Genomic DNA, 22,499 nt, shown 5'->3' on the forward strand with positions numbered 1-22,499 from the left:
AATCTTCAGAGCTAAAGCAACAGTTATACAGGGGCACCTGTATTTTCTCTTCTAGAGAAGCCTTTTAAATGATGGCTCAGTGATTTTCATATTTCAGAAAGAATTCTGTAAGGAAATTGTGTATTTGTTTTGTCGTGGGCCGCCCTGAGTCTCAGGAGAAGGGCAGCATAGACATCTAATAAATAAATAAATGAAGTTTCAACCACAGAAGATCTAGCTGTGACAAATATGAGGCAGCTACTATACTTCAGTGTCAAATCCTTAAAAACAATATGCCCCTGATTGCTTCAAATATGGACCACTATCATGTGATTTATATAAATTGTCACAGAAAAAAAAATCACTTGGAATCTAAATGTGTCTACAGTCCAACATGTGGTAGCACGTGAAGTAATGGGCATGCCACAGTATGTCTAGGTCACACCACTGTCCATGAGCTGCACTGGTTTTCATTTGGCTTCTCTTCCAATTCAGGGTGTTGATTACTATCTGCAAAGTCTTTCATGGCACAAAGTTTGTCTATCAGAGGGTACACCTATTTCCAGTAGTTTATGCCTGTACAGTAAATCTGGCAAAGTGGTTACATTTCAGGTCCCTCAATTAAATAATGTCAGCTATTAAGGCTTTGGAGATGTGTCTTCTTTGCGTGGCACGTGTCCGTTGGAACAGTGCTCCCCCAGGGATACATACACATGGCTGCTCTGTTGGCGATGTTCTAGAAGCAGGCTGAGGAACTTTAGGAGTTGAAGTCCACAAGTCTTAAAGTTGCTAAGGTTGGAGGCCCCTGTTCTAGAAGTTGTTGAAAACCTAGTTATCCTTCCAGGAGTAAGGGTAGAATAGTGAATGAGCCTTTGTATGACTTTTATGTTAAGATGGAGATGGAGACTGAGATGTTCTGGATATACTATATATCTTCTACTTCAATGTTATTATTCTGATGTTTTAAGATATAATAAATAGAGATGGATGGATGGGTGGGTGGGTGGGTGGATGGATGGATTTGGAGACAGTAAAAACCCTACCAAAATAGAAACGTAGAAACATAGAAGACTGACGGCAGAAAAAGACTTCATGGTCCATCTAGTCTGCCCTTATACTATTTCCTGTATTTGATCTTAGGATGGATATATGTTTATCCCAGGCCTGTTTAAATTCAGTTACTGTGGATTTATCAACCACGTCTGCTGGAAGTTTGTTCCAAGGATCTACTACTCTTTCAGTAAAATAATATTTTCTCATGGAATTAACTTCAGATTGTGTCCCCTTGTTCTTGTGTTCACTTTCCTATTAAAAACACTTCCCTCCTGGACCTTATTTAACCCTTTAACATATTTAAATGTTTCGATCATGTCCCCCCCTTTTCCTTCTGTCCTCCAGACTATACAGATTGAGTTCATGAAGTCTTTCCTGATACGTTTTATGCTTAAGACCTTCCACCATTCTTGTAGCCCGTCTTTGGACCCGTTCAATTTTGTCAATATCTTTTTGTAGGTGATCATGTAGAGAAGATTCCAAAAGGATCAGAACAATATGAAAGGGGGGGGGATCTGAAAAGCTGATTTTGAGGACTAATCAAGATTCTGGAAGAACAAGTTATAATCCAACCAGACAGCAACTCCATCCCACTTCTTTAACATCAGAGTTCTGGAATCAAAGAAAACAAAATTCTCCAATTGTTTCAGACAAATTTACATTCCAAGTCTAGGCAGAGACAGGGAAAAAAAACTTAATCAGAACAAATGCCAATCTGATTCATTTTCTCTTTTTTATAACGACATTGTTCTTTAAAAAAGAGATTATAAATAGTTTTTCTTCAATAACTGGGAATGAATAGAAGGCTGAGTCTGATTTTGGACACCTATGTGCCCTTCATTGAAATAACAAAAAACATATGTTTGGAAAGGATCTTAAAGGTCTTCTTGTCTAACTTCTGCCCTGAATCATTAGGCCCTTGCAGACAAGTAACTGTCGGATCAATCAATGAATTTCGATGGCCGCCCATCTCAGTCAATGACATCTTTGCTCCATTAATAGACTACTACCCACAATTTCAAGAGCTAGACTATTCTACTACTTAATAGCTCTCATAAAGAAGAAAATTCCTCTTTATTTCAACTTTGGCTCTCTCTCTGTAAATTCCTATTCATTTTTGTTCTTCTGCTACTTTTGGACATTGGGAAGAATAAATGTATATCCTCTTCCCTCTGACAGACCTTTACATATTGTCCCTGCTTAGCCCTCTTTTTTTTTAAACTTAAACATACTTAATTCATTTAATTGATCTTCATTTAGCCTCCAAGCCCCTCAGTATCTTTGTTGCTCTTCTTTGCACTCTTTCCAATTCACCCTTCTTATATTATGGAAATCAAAATTTGACATAGGGTATTATTATTATTATTATTATTATTATTATTATTATTATTATTATCCTTATTATTATTATTATCCTTATTATTATTATTATTATCCTTATTATTATTATTATTATCATTATTATTATTATTTAGATTTGTATGCCGCCCCTCTCCGAAGACTCGGGGTGGCTCACAAAAACAATAAATACAGTAAACAATACAAATCCAATTAATAAAAGTAGAATTAAAACCCCTTAATATTAAAAACAATCAATGCGACACAGTCATGCCATTCTCAAGTGCTACAGTCAGAAAAGGGGGGGTGTTAATCCCACCATGCGTGGTGGTATAGGTGAGTCTTTAACATCTTGCGGAAGATGGGGAGGGAGGGGCAATTTGAATCTCCAGGGGGAGTTGATTCCAGAGGGCCGGGGCCGCCACAGAGAAGGCTCTTCCACTAGGTTCCGACAGACAACATTGTTTAGTTGACGGGACCCGGAGAAGGCCAACTCTGTGTGACCTAACTGGCCGCTGGGATTCGTGCGGCAGAAGGCGGTCCCGTAGGTATTCTGGTCCGATACCATGTAGGGTTTTATAGGTCATTACCAACACTTTGAATTGTGACCGGAAACTGATCGGCAGCCAGTGCAAGTATTCCATATAAAGGTAAAGATTTTCCCTATCCAGTCATGTCTGACTCTAGTGGGTGGTGCTCATCTCTATTTTTCAACCAAGGAAGCCAGCATTGTCCAAAGACATTGTGTGGTGTGGTCATGTGGTCAGGGGTGTCAAACTCAAGACCCGTGAATCCGGCCCACAATGTGGGGGTAGGAGTTGCAATATGTAATATGATGATAATCTGTTATTGTGAGTTTGATGCCATTGCTGTAAGCCAATATGCTGTTTCACCAGCTAAGAGATATATGAAATATACTGATATGTTCTCAGGATATGCCAATAAATTTCATAATTTATAGCTTTTCTCACAGGAGCTGCTACTGATAATTTTTGTTTGTTTTTGGATGCATGTGTGGTTAATATACTAGACCTCGGTTTTTATACTATCTTTTTCATTGCTCAGTATCTGTACAAACTTGGTTTAAAAAGCAATATCAATCAGTTAAATAAGACCAGTAATGATGGCAGATACTGTTTAATTTCATGATCAAAGACTAGTGGAGTTTGTAATTATTTTACTGTTGTGCACTGAATTTTAATCCTGGAAAGTTACTGAAATTCAGGATTGAATCCATTCACAACTTCCAGAATCACTGCCTTTGTTAGCTGGGAATTCTGTATGCAGTGTTCTCTCGATTTTCGCGGGGGATGCGTTCCAAGACCGCCCGCAAAAGTCGAATTTCCGCGAAGTAGAGATGCGGAAGTAAATACACTATTTTTGGCATTCCCGTAACACTTTAAACCCCTAAATTACCATTTCCCATTCCCTTAGCAACCATTTAGATTATTACTCACCATGCTTATTTATTAAAGTTTATTTTTAAAAAAAATTAATTAAAGACAGATAAAAGTTTGGCGATGATGTAGGACGTCATCGGATGGGAAAAACCTTGGTATAGGGGGGGAAACCGCGAAGTACTTTTTAATTAATATTTTTTTAAAACCGTGGTATAGACTTTTTGCGAAGTTCGAACCCACGAAAATCGAGGGAACACTGTATTATGCTGTAGTCTTAATGCTACTGGATGTTCTCAGTTAGACGTTGAGCACTACAGGTTACAACACAAGCATAAAAAATTGTGTACATCTTGCAGGACGGTAACATACTGAATTAATGAAGCCTTCACCTTGACTAGGCTTTAACGCTGAATCGTGACAGCTAGGCTGCCAATTAAAAGGAAGCAAACAAAACAAAGAGGGGTTTCCCCACTCCCGTGTATTAACTGAAAACTATCAGCCAATGTCTGACAGAGGTTAATGAAACATAAAGCTATGGGTCAAAGTTTTGCAGGGGCTATTGACAACAGCTATCAAGCCACAAAAGTTACTACAGTACAAGAACAGCTCCCAAAATCAATTCCTAGGTAAACAGAAGATATTAGGGTCACTTTTTCTTCTAATTAATTTTGATAGGACCAAAGAAGAACAATAAATCAGAAAAACAACTTTCAGTCTGAAGAAGTTTTGCATTTTGAAACACCTACACTCCTTTCAACAAAGAGCCTACTTTCCCTTTCTGTCAAGGCTCATGGATTAAGCCAGCTATAATCAACTTCCTGAAGGTAAGAGTTGCCCTTAGCTTTGGAATACTGTATGGTGTCAAGTATGGTAATATAGTGTCAAGTATAGTGGCAAGTTAGTAGATTCCAGGCAGTGAGGTCCAGACAAAAACTAAATCTGATTTTATATAACTGAAATGTAAAACTATTTTCAGTAGCGTTACATTTTAATTATAAAAAAGGTAAAACTATTTGAAATTGAATTACTATCAATATTATACCCCATAAATGTAATAAAGTTTCCCCTTTGTTGCATTAGTCACAAGCCATCAATAAGCCATTCACACATTGTAGTAAGTCATAGTACTGTAGTCCTTCTCAAATAGTGGGGCATGCCCCACTGGGGGGTCACAGAGCAATGCCGGGAGGCGTGCCCCCAAGGAACATGTGTGGTCTCTCTCAATCGATTCCCCCAGACAGGGAGTGTTTTCCCAGTTGCACGCTGCTCCGAGCCCGGAAGAGAAGGCAGCCAGATGGGGCGGAGGGTTCTTGTTATTCTCGATGGGCACCACAATAGCCATGAACATCATGGCGAACCTGCTGATGAACAAGGAGCATCCTCTGCAACTGGGCAAAAGCTTCGAATGGCACCCTAAATCCTCCTTCCACACCATTTACTGTGAGTGCCCGGCAGAGGCGGCGCTTGTGGGCCAGGCCAGCGACCCCAAAACATCGGCTTGATTAAGCTGGCCTGGCCCCATGTCAAAAGAGGGCCCTGACCATGGTAGCCTATGCCTACCTAACTGAAAACAGGCTCCACTGAGTTCAGTGTGATTTACTCCCAGGTAAGTGGATAGAGAAGCCTTCCCCAGCCAATAGTTTGCTTGCAGCTTATAATAAGTAAGATAATAAATATTAACACTAAAATTCCGCTCTCTACATGGGGCTACCTTTGAAAAGTGGTCGGAAACTTCAGATCGTGCAGAATGCAGCTGCGAGAGCAATCATGGGCTTTCCCAAATATGCCCATGTTACACCAACACTCCACAGTCTGCATTGGTTGCCGATCAGTTTCCGGTCACAATTCAAAGTGTTGGTTATGACCTATAAAGCCCTTCATGGTACCGAACCAGATTATCTCAGGGACCGCCTTCTGCTGCACGAATCCCAGCGACCAGTTAGGTCCCACAGAGTGGGTCTTCTCCACGTCCCGTCAACTAAACAATGTCGCATGGCGGGACCCAGGGGAAGAGCCTTCTCTGTGGTGGCCCCGGCCCTCTGGAACCAACTCCCCCCAGAGATTAGAATTGCACCCACTCTCCTTGCCTTTCGTAAGCTGCTTAAAACCCACCTCTGCCGCCAGGCATGGGGGAATTGAGATACTCTTTCCCCCTAGGCCTTTACAATTTTACGCATGGTATGTCTGTATGTATGTTTGGTTTTTATAATAATGGGTTTTTAACTGTTTTTAGTATTGGATTATTATTATATGCTGTTTTATTATTGCTGTTAGCCGCCCCAAGTCTCCGGAGAGGGGCGGCATACAAAACCAATCAATCAATCAATCAATCATGTTTATTTCTTCCTGGGGGGAGGTGTAACAGAAAATAATTGAGGAGCACTGTATTACTGCAACATGTACATTACAATCTAGGCTACAAAACACTAGATGGCAACAAAGGGATTCAGAAGATCTTCTTTGCTGCAATCTAGTAATGATCTGGATTTGTGCAGTCACGGTTTGGTAGCCCTAGGATGGGTCCTAAGAACCTTGGTGGAAGGGTGAATTTTAACTGCTTATGGAGTCTGAGATTGCTAAGAGTTAGCTTGTCAGTCTTAAGAACTATCAGAGATTCTCAAGGAAGAGGATGTAATTAAAAAAATTATAGAGTGTGCCGAAATGGATATGATGACAAGGCGGTTAAACAATCATGAAGAATCAGAATTTTATGAGATTTGGAATAAATTGTATATATGGTTAAGTAAAAGAGAAAAAATAAAATTTAAATGATTCAAAAGTATGTATAGATATAAGAAATACCTTTATTTTGCTAACTTTATACGTAATAAGGATACAATAACAAAAAATCTTCTTTACATTCGATTTATTATATTAATCTTATAACTTAGTAGTGAACTTTTTCTTCTGTATTAGTAAGACTTCAAAAATAAGTGGGGCAACTGTAACTCCAAATAGATGTTACATGTATGTGTGTCATGTTCGTCTTTTTATGAAAATTTAATAAAGTTTATATATATAAAAAAAGAACTATCAGAGATAAGAAAATTGCTTGGGAAAAAGCTACCGAGCATATAACAAAACTCACTAAACACTAACAGTACTAAATCTCCAGCTCTTACCTTTTGTATTGTTTAGCAATTTTCTTCTCTATTACAAACTGGACAAGACTGTGTCATGGAAGTTCTCACAATATCCTCAGAATCACCCAATGTCTACTTACTGTAACTCAGTATTTGGCTTCCCTATTAATGCCTAAATTATATAATAGTCCTCAACTTACAACAGTTCATTTAGTGACCGTTCAAAGTTACAACGGCATTGAAAGAAGGCACGTATGTCCATTTTTCACACTTACGGCCACTGCAGCACTGGCTCTTTCAAAGCTGCTTTTTGTATGGGGAACAGCTTTCAAGGAATTACTTCATGTAATTCATTAAATACTTATGAACCAGAGCAGGAAAGGAACTAGAATGCTGAGCAATTAAAATACTAATCGTCAGGAAATGCCCAGAATAAAGCTACCAGGCCTTTTGTAGTTTATCTTTAATAAAACCTCAAAATCAGTGAGCACTTCAGTACTATTTCTTCTCAAGTAATTGTAATTGCTTCTGACTTCTTTTTGTTTTTCACCTATATGAGAATATCATAGCTGAACACTGCCTGCCCTTCTGTCACATGATCACCCAGGTATATACAGTACTCTGGTTCTGTACTCAGAGAAATTATCTAGGAAAGAAATGTTTTGCTCTTCCACATTGAACTTCTCATACAGGGAGACTGGAAGTTAACATGGGCTAAGGCAGTGTTTCCCAACCTTGGCAATTTGAAGATATCTGGACTTCAACTCCCAGAATTCCCCAGCCAGCATTTGCTGGCTGGGGAATTCTGGGAGTTGAAGTCCAAATATCTTCAAGTTGCCAAGGTTGGGAAACAACTGGGCTAAGGTGCCTGATGAAAACTGGGGGAGGGGGGGGGAGAAGACATGGCTCACAAAATATGGCTAATCAGGCCATTTTGAAGCAGCTGGAGTTTTGCTTGCTCTGGGGAAGCCCAAGAAGTCTGAAGCATTCCAGAATGATCTAGATCAGGAGGTGTCCAACCTTGGCAACTTTAAGACTTGTACATTTCAACTCCTGGAGTTCTTCAGCCAGCTGAAGAGTTGAAGTCCACAAGTCTTAAAGTTGCCAAGGTTGGTGACAACACCCCACCCCGATCTACGTCACAGCAAGAAGGTGAGATCAGAGAATCATTGGATCATGTTCCAGAACAAGATATTCTGCCCGTGTGGGAAACTGCCAGCCAGGTACAATTAAAACCCTAATGTCCAAATAGGGAAGGGCAGAGAAAACTACGCACAGAGACAGCCATACGCATCCTAGGTCTTGAAAGCTTAGAATTGCGGCGCCTAAAACACGATTTAAGTATTGCCCACAAGATCATATGCTGCAATGTCCTTCCGGTCAACGACTACTTCACCTTCAACCACAACAACACAAGAGCATGCAACAGATTCAAACTTAATATTAACCGCTCCAAACTTGACTGTAAAAAATATGACGAGTCGTTGACGCGTGGAACTCATTACCGGACTCTATAGTGTCTACTCCCAACCCCCAACATTTCTCCCTTAGACTCTCCACGATTGACCTCTCCAGGTTCCTAAGAGGCCAGTAAGGGGCGTACATAAGTGCACTGATGTGCCTAATGTCCCCTGTCCAATTACCTTTCCTTTTCTCATATATCCTATATATTCTCTCCCTCTCATCCACTCCTCTTCTTTTTTACTTACTATCCCTATATATACTACTTAATGTCTATTTCATTCCATATGTATTGTATATTGGACAAAGAATAAATAAAATAAATAAATAAATAAGCACATGTCAACTAGAGAAGAGTTACGGTAATCTAGAAACACAAGTTTACTAGCACAAGTAACAGTAAATCAGTGTTGCCTCTTATCCCTTTATGACCAAAGAAGAAAAGGAGGATGGAAATACACTTGTTTAAAGGGGTAATTGAAAAATGCATAATTAGCTTTGCACTCTTGAATTTGAAACTAGCAAACTTCAAATTACTTCCTTCCATTTCTTTTCCCGAATTGTTCTCTTTCCTTTGAGAGAACCATACTGCGATATACAGCCCCCAAATGAAACAAGTGCCCCAAGATAAGGCGCTGGTTAAGTTCAAATCCTGATTGCACACAGATTACAGTTAATAACCTTCGGGTTCCCAATTTCCATTTTCTGTACTTAGCAGGAACTGTTGGTTTTCAAACCAATAGGGATGCTCACGCAGGGACTATACAGCATTTGGGAATCTGCTATCAAAAGGCAAGTCAGGAACAATCATACTTTCTGAGTAAGCTTTAATTAGTTTTTCCTACTCTTTGGGGTTCTTTCTTTAAGTCCCCTGGTTGCTCTCTTGCTTTTTTTTCTGTGAAGTAATAAGTCTAAAGAACCTGGCTCTGAATTTTAAATTCTATTATGAATTCATAACCAAAATGTTGAGAGTAGCAAATGTTGAGAGTAGTAACAGTGAATTTTGAGCTGTTGATAGCCATCCAAAAGAGACGTCCTTTGAATTTTATTTATTTATTTATTTATTTATTTATTTATTTATTTATTTATTTTGTCCAATACACAATAAGGGTTTTAGTGAGTATATATCAATATACACATAGTAAAATACATGATTAAGGTTATAGAGGAGATACTCATAGTAAAATATATCTAAGAAATAATAGAAAAGAAGATATAGGAATAGAATATATAGGAATAGAATATATAGAATATAGGAATAGAATATATATATATATATACACACACATACATACATACATACATACATACATACATATATATATATCTATATATATACACATATATATATACACATATACATATACACATATACATACATACACATACACATACATATATATATAGGAATAGAATATATCAATGAAAGAATAGAAGAAGAGATATAGGAGATATAGGAGAGTAATAGGACAGGGGACGGAAGGCACTCTAGTGCACTTGTACTCGCCCCTTACTGACCTCTTAGGAATCTGGATAGGTCAACCATAGATAATCCAAGGGTAAAGTGTTGGGGGTTTGGGGATGACACTATGGAGTCCGGTAATGAGTTCCACGCTTCGACAACTCGGTTACTGAAGTCATATTTTTTACAGTCAGGTTTGGAGCGGTTAATATTAAGTTTAAATCTGTTGTGTGCTCTTGTGTTGTTGTGCTTGAAGCTGAAGTAGTCGCTGACAGGCAGGACGTTGCAGCATATGATCTTGTGGGCAATACTTAGATCTTGTTTAAGGCGTCTTAGTTCTAAACTTTCTAGGCCCAGGATTGAAAGTCTAGTCTCATAGGGTATTCTGTTTTGAGTGGAGGAGTGAAGGGCTCTTCTGGTGAAGTATCTTTGAACATTTTCAAGGGTGTTAATGTCTGAGATGTGATATGGGTTCCAAACAGATGAGCTGTATTCGAGGATGGGTCTGGCAAAAGTTTTGTAAACTCTGGTAAGTAGTGTGAGATTGCCAGAGCAGAAGCTACGTAGGATTAGGTTTACAACTCTTGAAGCCTTCTTGGCTATATTGTTGCAGTGGGCTTTGGCACTTAAATCTTTTGTTATTAGTATACCAAGGTCTTTACCCGAGTGGGGATTATCTGTGAAAATTTGATTATTAAGTTCGTATTTGGAGTTTAGATTCTTCTTCCCAATGTGTAGGACAGAGCATTTGCTAGTTGAGATTTGGAGTTGCCATGTGTTAGACCACTCAGAAACAGCATCAAGGTCTTTTTGGAGAGTAGTTGTGTTATCGGTGGTGTTGAAGAGTTTTACATCATCGGCGAAGAGGACACAGTTGCTTGTGATGTAATCGCAAAGGTCATTGATGTAGAGAATGAAGAGCGTTGGTCCCAGTACACTACCTTGGGGAACACCGCTTTTAACTGGGACAGGGGTGGATATGGTGCTTCCTATTTTGACCACTTGTTGTCTGTTTGACAGGAATGCTGTAATCCTTCTGTGGAGGGATCCTGAGATGCCATAGGATTTGAGTTTTAGGAGTAGTTTGTCGTGGACCACTGAATCAAAGGCTTTGCAGAAGTCAATATAAATGGCATCTGTAGATTTCCCTTGATCTAGATGAGTTGTCCATATATTTTTGCAGTGGAGGAGCTGCAGGTTGCAGGATAGTTTTTTTCTGAAACCAAATTGTTTGTTAGAGAGCAAATTATTAGTTTCTAAATGGAGAGTAATTGATTTGTTTATAATTGATTCCATAACTTTGCATGGGACGCAGCATAGTGAAATTGGTCTGTAGTTATCTACAAGAGAGGGGTCTCCTTTTTTGAAGATGGGGATGACCATTGCTTTCGACCATAGCTTAGGAAGTGTGCTGGTTCTGAAGGATTTTTCAAAAATTATGCTTAGTAATTCAGCTATGACAGAAGAGAGCTTTTTTAAGAAGTATGCACATAGACCACCTGGTCCGACTGATAGAGAAGGTTTAAGGTCACGTAATGCTTTTTCAACTTGGTCTTCAGTGAAGTCTACTTGGGTTAAGTCGTTGAGGGAGTTTGAGGTGCGATTGATGAAATTGGGGGATGAGCCATTGCTGTTAACAAAGACAGAGCCAAAGAAAGAGTTGAAGAGGTTGGCTTTGGATGAATCATCATGGTATTCTTTGTTGTTGGGTCCTTTGAGAGGTGGGATTGGTCTAGAGTCTTTGAGTTTATTGTTGACAAAGTTGTAGAACGCTCTATTAGATTTGGTGCATAGGAGGTTTTCCTCTTGTTTGCTGTAGTAGTTAAGGCATTCTGCTTTTATTTGATTGCAAATGCTTTTATATCGGCTTTTGAAGTTGGAAACTTGTCCTTTTTTTGTTTTTCCTCCAGAGAGATTTTTTTCTTGTTTGTAATTTTCTTATTGAGATGGGGAGGTTATTTTTTTTGTTTATGGTACATGTTAGAGGTACATGAAGTCTGATAATAATTTTCATTTCGAGTAGGAATGTGTTGTAGAAGTCATCAGTAGTGTAGCATTCAGAGAATAGAGTTTTCCAGTTTAATGTTGAGAGGTGGGCTACAATGAGTTCGGAGTTCGCTTTTTTGAAATTGAATTTTGGTGTTGTATTATTTTGGTGGTTCATAGTGTGGCTTAAGTTGAGACTGAAGTTTATCATGCTGTGGTCACTGTTGGAAAATGGTTCTGTTATTTGTAAGCCATATATTGTACTTTTGCTGTTACAGAAGATGAGATCCAGACAGTTATCAAGTCTGGTATTTTTAGTTACTAGTTGGTCGAGTCCCAGATGGGTGACGGTATTATATATAGTAGAATGGATGGTTTCCGTGCTGCATTCATTTAAGGACCAGTTGATGTGTGGTAGGTTGAGGTCTCCGAGGAAGATAATGGGGTATGGGCAGTTGGTTGCCCACGTTAGTAATGTGGATAATTTGTTAGCATGTTCGATGTCGTAGTCCGGGGCTCTGTAGCAGAGTAAGAAGCGAATTGTGGTATTTAGGGATAAATCACAGACAATAGTTTCAAGTACCAATAAATCCTGTGCAACTTTGAGGATTTTTAGGTTCAGCAATTTTTTGTAAAATATAGCTACTCCGCCTCCTCTGCGGGATTCACGGTCTGAGCGGAAAACATGGTAGTTTTTTGATGTGATAATGGAGTCTGGGTAGGAAGCATTTAGCCATGTTTCACATATAAAAACTATATCAAAATTGGAGGTGTCAAGTAGAAGGAGGAATTCAGATATCTTGTTGACTAAACTTATAGCATTTAATAGTTTACATTTGAGATTGGTCTTATGTTGGGGATTGGTTTTGGGGTGGTCAGAGGAAGTAAGGGGCACGCTTTCCTATTCTTGGTTTGAGGTGGTAGGGTTGTCCATTTGTTGTTGTGGGATGGTGGTCTGGCAGGTGTCAGTTTGATGTTGTGAGATGGTAGGTTGAAAGTTAGACCGGAAGATGTGGGGAGAATTATGGGTTTTGGGTTTGATGCTTTCTGTGCGGTAATCTACATAAAGGTTTGTTTCACCAAGTTCATAGTGTCTCCTGAGTTCTGCCCGTAGTTCGCGAGAGCGAATACGTTGGAGGAGAGAAAGATCTGGTCTGGATCTGAGTTTGTTGAAGGACTTGTTATTTCTGGCAATGTGGTTAATGGTCTTGATGAATTGCTGTTTTATTTGTTCAGTTTTGCATACTACTTTGCAGAAGCGGGGAGCTATTGAGCCATCGTTATACTTGTGCTCAGGTCCAATTCTTGTAACTTCCAAAATGTCTTCTTGGGCGAATGTTTGTGCATGTGAGTGATGTTGGTGGATGATATTTCTTATTCTTGTTATATCTGATTCATGACTTTCATCAAGACCAAAGAGGATAGCATTCTGGCGTTTTTGTTCACGTTCCATGGCATCCTTGACTAGGGTAGAGATATCAGTGGTAGAATTAGTGGGTTTTTGGAGTATTGGAAGTGGTTGAGGTTGAGGTTGGGGTGGTGGAGTGATGAGTGGTATTTTGTCGGGTGGATTCAGTGTTTGGATATTTTTCTCCATGGATGAGAGTCTTGATTCAATACTTTCTTTCAATTCTTGTTGTGTTTTGAGAAGTCTAGGTTCAATACTTTCTATTAATGTTTTTTGGGTTTTCATGGCTTCTTTTAAGGTATTAATCTCATCAGACAAGCTGCTAAGTATATTTAGCTTGGGGGCGCAGGATGAGCACATATAAAAAAATGAAGAGTTTGCTTTAAGGAATGTGTCAATATGTTTAGAAATATTGAAGCAGCTTTTGTGAGCAGACTGATTGCAAGTCTCACATTTTATGAAACCATCATGATCATTGATAATTTCTTTGCATTTAAAGCATTGATAGCTGTGATTATCAATTGTTGCTTGTTGTTCTTTTTGGTCTTGTTGTTGTATATTCTTTTTGATTGGCATTTCTGCTTTGATTTGAGCTGTTCTGTTCCAGCGTCTGTTTACCAGGGTGTGTGGGGGGGGGGGGGGTGTTAGTGCTTCAGGAAAGTCTTTTGGTTGCCCTGCTTGAGTTTCTGGCTTCCTGCTCAGTGGGCCTGTTTATGACTTTATAGCAGCAATTAGGAGTTTGTAACTTTAAGAGAGAGGCAAATAGTTGAAACAGGCAAGAACAATGGCTTTCAAATGCCCAGTAAGCCCCCCTCTTCCTTTGCAGCCAGCACCTAGTAGTTTAAGCTTGCCTTATTAGTCCAAATGATGTTTGAGAAGATGATTTAGAAGATTTTTCAGTCTCCCTTTGAATGGAGCGTTTACAGGTCCTTTTGTTGTTAAAAGGACTCCTAGCGCTTGTTCAAACTAGGGGTTTCTCTCTTGGTTATTCACTTGGCTTACAAGCATCAGATGGCTCCAAGCCTTGGTTGATAGCTCGGCTGATGGCAGGGTAAGCTTGGTTCTGCAGGGGGTTCGGGCAATGGCAAGATGTTTGATGATGCTAGGGTGCTGGAGGTGCTGGGCAGATTGAGGCTTTGTGGTGTTCAATGGGCAGTAGGGATCAATCACTTACGGTTTGATGTCTTGCCTGTGTCTTGCCTTGTTTCCTCGTGGAACTTTCTCTTCTCTTCTCTTCTCTACTCTGCTCTATTCTACTCTGCTCTCCCAGAAATGTTGATTGAAAATGTTTTTAAAATATTTATATTCAATAGAATTACTTTTAAAAAGAAAAAAGAAAAGAAAGAAAAGCTGCCTCTGCTCTGCTCTCTGCTCTCTCCTCCCCCATCCAAGAGCTACAATAACTTTGTACAATAATTTTACAATAATTGTGTACAATAATTTTGTGTACAATAACATCCCCTTATGTTCTAGTTTTCTCTCTCATTCACATCTATCAGCATTATTTGAAGATCCCTATCTCACCACTCTCCCAGCACAAAGATTGCCAGATCTCTATTTTGTTTTTATTTATTTATTTTGTGTAGCCAATATCATACTTGTGATTTATTTTCGTAATGCCTCATCCCATTTTTAATGCTACTTTTTTATCCATTGTTGCTTTTCTCTGTCTGTTCAGGATTATTAGAAAGTGGCATAAAGTATTATGCTATGTGATATCCTAGAAGACTGGTGGTCTTCTAACCAAGTGGTTTTCTTCTTTTAGAACATATGTAGGTGTACTGAATGTTGAAAAAATGTCAAAATCATAAATGATTATTTGAGCTACTTTTCTCTTTCACTTTCCTGAATCTACTGAAAGAATTCCTGTAAATGTTCCTATAGCCTTTTTCACATATGTTGCATTTGCAAATATATAAATGAACCAAGAATGCACAGTACTGACTATGGATTGCACATTTTATGATAAAGCCATTGAACCCTGAGATGTCTATTATTTATTTACAGGATTTATTGGCTGCCTATATCATTCCATTACTCTAGAAGGCTCACACTAATCAACAGGTGTCAAACTCGCCGTCACGTGAAGTATCGCAACATTTTCCCCATTCACAGAACTCGGATAGGCATGGCCTGCGCATGATACATTCGGCCCATGGGCCACCAGTTTGCACTAATCTATAAAAGACAACTCTTCACAGTACTCTGGATAGCTAAAAACATAGGGTCCCTTTGATCTCCAGGACCGGGGCAGCACCAAGAAGGCATGCCTCATAGGCCATTATACGGCAACATTTAAGGAAGGGGACCCAGAGCACCGCCTCATCTAACCTTGTAGGACAGGCAGACATTCTCAGGGAATTATGATAGAATGAAAGCTCTATTTTAATTCAAGTTTGGCTTTAAATTGGGTGTCAGCAATTTCTAAAAGCCAATGGGTCACTTATGGATAGGAAATGGGAGTTGGGGTTATGTTTTATTCAGGGATACTTGAATTCAAGATAAATATCATGAATATTTGATTAGAAATAATGTTTTGTTCCTTCCATTCTCTAAAACTTAAATTATGGAGAAATGCTTTATAAAAAAATAAACTGGGACTAAACTGGGCATCCCTTAATATCATAATCTTATACTGTATATGCTGAAAGGTTTTTTAAACTTTTCTAAAATGCAACTCTGAATTTAATATAACTTAAGACTTTTGGCAACTTTTTCTATAAATAGTTGTTATTTAAACTATAAGATTTATTGAATCTTTATTTATTTATTATAAATAAATATTTATTATTTATTTATTCTACATTTAGGCAAAAATAACTAGTTTAATTAAAAGAAGGACTAGGGTGATAGCAGCGTTCCAATATTTCAGAGATTGACACAAAGAAGAGGGGATCAAGCGTTTCTCCAAAGCACCTGAGAGCAGGACAAGAGGCAATGGATGGAAAGTAATAAAGGAGAGAAGCAATCTAAAACTAAGGAGAAAATACCTGACAGTTAGAACAATTAATCAGTGGAACAACTTGCCTCCAGAGGTTGTGACTGCTTCCACGCTGGAAATTTTAAAGAAGAAATTGGACTACTGTTTGTCTGAAATGATATCGTGTTTCCTGCATGAGCAGGGAGTTGTACTAGAAGACCTCCAAGGTCCTTTTCAACTCTGTAATTCTATTCTTTATTACATTTATTTTTTAAAGAGATATTATTTATATTAATGGAATAATATAAAAACTGGTGTCAAATTGTTTTAAATATTATGGAAAAAAATGTATTGTACAGTGATATCTCGTCTTACGAACTTAATTGGTACTGGGATGGGGTTTGTAAAGTGAAAAGTTTGTAAGACAAAACAATGTTTCCCATAGGAATCAATGGAAAAGCAATTAATGCGTGCAAGCCCAAAACTCACCCCTTTTGCCAGCCGAAGCGCCCGTTTTTGCGCTGCTGGAATTTCCCTGAGGCTCCCCTCTATGGGAAACCCCACCTCCGGACTTCCATGTTTTTGTGATGCTGCAGGGTATCCCAGCAGTGCAAAAACGGATGCTTCGCTAGCAACAGAAGTCCGGAGGTGGGGTTTCCAGCGAGGGGAACCAGCGAAATTGCAGCATCACAGAAGTCCTCAAAACTCCACCTCCAGACTTCCATGTTTTTGTGATGCTGCAATTTCCCTGAGGCTCCCCTCGCTGGGAAACTCCACCTCCGGACTTCCGTTGCCAGCAAAGCGCCTGTTTTTGCGCTGCTGGCATTCCCCTACCGCATTGCAAAAACATGGAAGTCCAGTGGTGGTGTTTCCCATGGAAGGGAGCCTCAGGGGAATCCCAGCAGCACAAAAACGGGCGCTTCACTGGCAACAGAAGTCCGGAGGCGGGGCATCCCAGTGGCGGTAGCTTGGGTTTGTAAGGTGAAAATAGTTTGGAAGGCGAGGCAAAAAAATCTTAAACCCCGGGTTTGTATCTCAAAAAGTTTGTATGACGAGCAGTTTGTAAGACGAGGTATCACTGTACTTAAAATGTATTTAATATAGCAACAACAAAATTCACACAGTAAACATTTCAGAAAAACCGGCAATATGAATGATGTTCCAACTAATGAGTAGTGGTCTTACCAATGAAAAGAATATAACCAAGCATTCTTAAGAATGCTTGGTTATATTCTTTTCATTGGTAAGACCACTAGTCATTAGTTGGAACATCATTCATATTGCCGGTTTTTCTGATGCCTTGAAGTGAAAACTCTAGATCCCTGACATGATTTTAAACTGGTAGTGCTTATCAAGAATGTACAGAATGTAGCATATAGAATTTATCTACAATCTAAGTTTATAAATATATCATATATAGAGAGACAGATAAGAGTAATAATTAAACCATTTAAACCATACCAAATTTATTATAAACTTGCAGAAATATATTGCATATTTTTGTAAATATTTGAAATGCTTCTTTAGTAAGACACAAAAACACTTTTTAGCAATTTTGTCAAATTTGATCTGTTTTGACTACCTTTTTGTTTTACCTTTTGTTTTGGCTTTTTTAATGTAATTTTTGTATATTATGTATGCAATTATTATGTCAGCTTAGTTCACATAAGAAAGTAGGATCTGAAATATAATAAATAAGTTTCTATTTTTGGCATTTGTTTATTTAATTATTTAAATATTCAGATTTTCAGTTTATTTGCTGGATTTTATAGAATGCATTGCATTTTAACTGAAAGACAATATGTTTAGAAAAAGATAATGAAGAAAACACACTTCAGTTTACAGTGATCCCCCGCTCGTTGCGAGGGTTCCGTTCCAGGACCCCCCGCAACGAGCGGGTTTTCGCGAAGTAGCGCTGCGGAAGTAAAAACACCATCTGCGCATGTGCAGATGGTGTTTTAAACTTCCGCAGCGCTAGCGAGGAGCCGAAGATTGGGGGGGGGCGTGGCTCTTTTAAAACATCGCCGCCGACATGGGGGGCTCGCTAGCACCCCCCCGAACCCCCAACCCGGGTTTGGGGGGGTGCTAGCAAGCCCCCCATGTCGGCGGCGATGTTTTAAAAGAGCCGCGCCGCCCCCAATCTTCGGCTCCTCAGCGGCGAGCGAGCGAGCGAAGCCAAGCCGGCAGCAATGTCGCCGCCGCTGCAGCCAACGCGCGCTACGATCTTCCGGGCCAGCCAGGCTCAGTCACGGAAGGCAGCCGCTTGGCCCGGGATGCTGGGCCGAGAGGAGCCGGGCTTGATCCGCTGAGCCTGGCTGGCCCGGAAGATCGTAGCGCGCGTTGGCTGCAGCGGCGGCGACATTGCTGCCGGCTTGGCTTCGCTCGCTCGCCGCTGAGGAGCCGAAGATTGGGGGGCGGGGCGGCGAGCAAGCGAAGCCAAGCCGGCAGCAATGTCGCCGCCGCTGCAGCCAACGCGCGCTACGATCTTCCGGGCCAGCCAGGCTCAGCGGATCAAGCCCGGCTCCTCTCGGCCCAGCATCCCGGGCCAAGCGGCTGCCTTCCGTGACTGAGCCTGGCTGGCCCGGAAGATCGTAGCGCGCGTTGGCTGCAGCGGCGGCGACATTGCTGCTGGCTTGGCTTCGCTCGCCGCTGCAGCCAACGCGCGCTACGATCTTCCGGGCCAGCCAGGCTCAGTCAGGGAAGGCAGCTGCTTGGCCCGGGATGCTGGGCCGAAAGGAGCCGGGCTTGAAGATCGCAGCGCGCGTTGGCTGCGGTGGCGAGGGCTTGCGATGGAGGGTGGAGGAAGCGGCCATGGGAGGGCGAGCTGCCTCAGGGAGGAGGATCGGGCGGGACCAGGTGGGGGCTGGAATTTCTCCGCCAGGGCGAAGGGCGGGCGAGCGGCGAAGGGCGGGCGAGCGGGTGCTGGGGAGGGCTTCTCGCCCTCCCGCCAGCAAGAGGGGGAGCGAACGGCGTGGGCAGGCGAAGGGCAGGCGAGCGGCAGCGAGGAGTTTGCGTGGGCGGTGGGGAAACTCCTCGCTGATGCCAGCAAGAGGGGGAAGACCCAGGGAAGCCGCCCAGCAGCTGATCTCCCGGTTGCCATCTACGCATGCGTGCCCATAGAAAAAAAAGGGCACGCATGCGTAGATGGTATTTTGACTTCTGGGTTGAAAAATCGCAAATTACCCTGTTCGCAATGGTCGGGGACGCAATAACCGGGGGATCACTGTATTCGTTTTACAAAATTTTATATTATAGTTTTTGTCAATCAAACCATTTAAGAATTGATAAATTCAGATCACTGTTCTTGATAAAGTCAGGGCAAACGAATTAGGCTTGAAAGGTTCACTAAAAAATGTTGTATAACTTGGCATCATTTCAATTTCTAAAAGAGCAGAAGCAAATCTGACTAAGAAATGAAGGACATCAGTAAAAATACTGTGAATATCTACCCCGATACCATGGCAGATGTTATTTTTAATTGGGCTATTCAATACTATCCAAAAAGCTGCAACAGCTGCTGTTGTTAGTTAGTTTTGTTATTTTTCATTTCTTTAGATACATTAATCATCCAGGCAACCTTTTTTTACCACCACACCCCCTTCAAGCATATTAATTTGGTGCAACCTTCAACCATTATTCTTTATTGATCTTTATTCAATGATATCAAGATTCTTACTGCTAACCCCATCAATAAGTTTTATAATTGACATAGCTACCCTATATGCCATCTGGGCTATCAAAAATTTTATGAAAGATGGGAGTCAAATCCAAATTAGGGTGCCAAACTAGAGATTCCATTGATTATTTAAGAATGCCTTGTATTAGTCTCTGTCCCGCCACTATTGACTCTTTACCTGTGATTTAACATATTCATACTCCTCTGTCCCACGTGGAAAATTTCGAAGAGAAGTGAGGTAGTCAAAAGTAATCACTGCGGTCTAGAAAACAACCCAGATACAAAATCATAAACCACATTCTCTGTTTCCTAGTGTTCTGTAAAAAGCATTTTGACACTTCTGATTCCATATCTAGAAGTATAGCCCTTCAGTCAGAACTTGCACTATTTTCCCCTAATCTCCATGAATAATAAAATCTACTCATGCAAGATGAAAATCCAAGGGATTAGCCCAATTTTTACTTCATAGAATCAAGACAGAACAAAACTACTTTGTTGTCCAATCCCTTGAATTTTCCTTTTACCTATCTTTTAGAACTGCATCATAATTCATAATACTGGCGTCATATCATTTTCACAGTGACCAAGTTTTACTTGTTAGGGTATTGATACATATCATACACCACAGCAATGTAGAGATGAAGAAAGAAGAGTTCACATACCTGTGGCAAATGTCTTTTCTATAGTACTTTTTCTTTTTATTAGACCAGTGGTGGCACAGGTGGCACAGGTGGCAGGTGGAGCTATATCCGGGTCCCGTCAACTAAACAATATCGCTTGGCGGGACCCAGGGGAAGAACCTTCTCTGTGGCGGCCCCAGCCCTCTGGAACCAACTCCCCCCAGAGATTAGAATTGCCCCCACCCTCCTTGCCTTTCGTAAGCTTCTTAAAACCCACCTCTGCCGCCAGGCATGGGGGAACTGAGATACTCTTTCCCCCTAGGCCTTTACAATTTTATGCATGGTATGTCTGTATGTATGCTTGGTTTTATAATAAGGGTTTTAACTGTTTTAATATTGGATTTTTATATGCTGTTTTTGTTGATTTTGTTGGCCGCCCCGAGTCTGCGGAGAGGGGCGGCATACAAATCCAATAAATGAATGAATCAATCAATCAATCAATCAATCTGCTGGCACGTGAGCCATTGCCCTAGCTCAGCTCCAACGTGCATGTATGTCCTGGCCAGCTGATTTTTGGTTCACACAGAAGCTCTGGGAGGGCATTTTTGGCTTCCAGAGAGCCTCCGGGGGGGGGGAAGGGCGTTTTTACGCTCCTCCGGCTCCAGGGAAGCCTTTGGAGCCTGGGGAGGGCGAAACACAAGCCTACTAAGCCCACCAGATGTCCATTTCCTGCCTCCAGAGGGCCTCTGGTGGGTGGGGTAAGCTGTTTTCGCCTTCCCCAGGCATTGGATTATGGGTGTGGGCACTCAGGCAAATGTGATAGCGCATGTGCACGCTTTTTCGGCACCTGAGGGAAAAAAGGTTCACCATCACTGTATTAGACCACCTCACCAACATGATATTCTTCAAATGTGTCAGCCGCCATGCCTATCACTGGGAAGCCTAACACACTTGGAAAATACCAGGCCAGGAAAGGGGACTAAAAAATCAGTCAGTCACGTAATTAAGAATGCTTTGCAATATGATTTTATGACAAAGATTTTGGAGCTTTAACAGAAAAACAGAATCCCCTCACCCTGTGCTTTCTCTGCCGTGGAAAAATAGAGATGTAAAAAAATGACCCTGCAGTTAAAAGCAAAGACTATTAAGGAAAAAAGAAAAGAAAAAGAGTAGTATTGTAATTCTAAATTTAAAGGTAGAGCGGAAGGCAAACAATGATTTTGCATTTTTTATCAAATATGCCGGCATTGAAAATATGCTTTTCAATGACTGATATCAACTGTAAATCGGGGGGGGAAATCCACATTGAATATATAAAGTTAGCAAATATACTCTCAGAAGTCAATTTCTCTTTTTAAATTATTCATCATTTTTAACCCTAAATGTTTTGCATTAAGCATGAAACTTACTGTGGCAACAGCTCTGCCTATTCGAACAACTCCAAAGTCATTGAGATCCAGATGCTTGTTGCTGTGCATGTATAAACCAGCAGTGGCCCCTACTCCACTGACAAGTGACACTAGTTTTAAAGCTCTTCTGGCCATGGTGGCAAACTGCATGGAAATAAAAACAGGAGAAATATAAACCTGTAACATAGATGCAACAGGTGGCCAAAAGGCAGATAGGCAACAGACATATGAAGAACGGTTGCAGGAACTAGGCATGTCTAGTTTAAGGAAAAGAAGGACCAGGGGAGATATGATAGCAGTGTTCCAATATTATTATTATTATTATTATTATTATTATTATTATTATTATTATTTATTAGATTTGTATGCCGCCCCTCTCCGAAGACTCAAAGGGTGCTACAAAGAAGAGTGAGTCAACCTATTCTCCAAAGCACCTGAGGTTAGGACAAGAAGCAATGGTTGGAAACTAATCAAGGAGAGAAGCAACTTAGAACTAAGGATAAATTTCTTGACAGAACAATTAATCAGTGGAATAACTTGCCTCCAGAAGTTGTGAATGCTCCAACACTGGAAGTTTTTAAGAAGATGTTGGATAACCATCTGTCTGAAGTAGTGTAGGGTTTCCTGCCCAAGCAGGGGCTTGGACCAGAAGACATCTAAGGTCCCATCCAACTCTGTTGTTGCTGTTATAGGGGCTCATGCAC

The 22,499-nt window shown here is 40.6% G+C and overlaps 1 protein-coding gene across 3 annotated transcripts in view; it reads right to left on the reverse strand.

The window, feature by feature from the left end:
* Positions 1-22,499, reverse strand: part of ADCK1 (aarF domain containing kinase 1) — a 135,457-nt gene that overhangs the window by 107,228 nt on the left and 5,730 nt on the right. For 2 of the 3 annotated variants that reach the window (XM_070733811.1, XM_070733794.1), the window contains exons 1-2: positions 21,796-22,080; positions 19,945-20,028 (exon numbers count right to left, since the gene is read on the reverse strand). In XM_070733811.1, coding sequence (XP_070589912.1) covers positions 19,945-20,028; positions 21,796-22,050 — 339 coding nt within the window. In that variant the 5' untranslated portion in view covers positions 22,051-22,080. Of the gene's footprint in view, positions 1-19,944; positions 20,029-21,795; positions 22,081-22,499 lie in introns of those variants that run through there. The other variant, XM_070733803.1, reaches the window with a different exon arrangement.

This window comes from Erythrolamprus reginae, chromosome 1 (genome assembly GCF_031021105.1).
Source record: "Erythrolamprus reginae isolate rEryReg1 chromosome 1, rEryReg1.hap1, whole genome shotgun sequence".
In the NCBI taxonomy this organism is placed as follows: domain Eukaryota; kingdom Metazoa; phylum Chordata; class Lepidosauria; order Squamata; family Dipsadidae; genus Erythrolamprus; species Erythrolamprus reginae.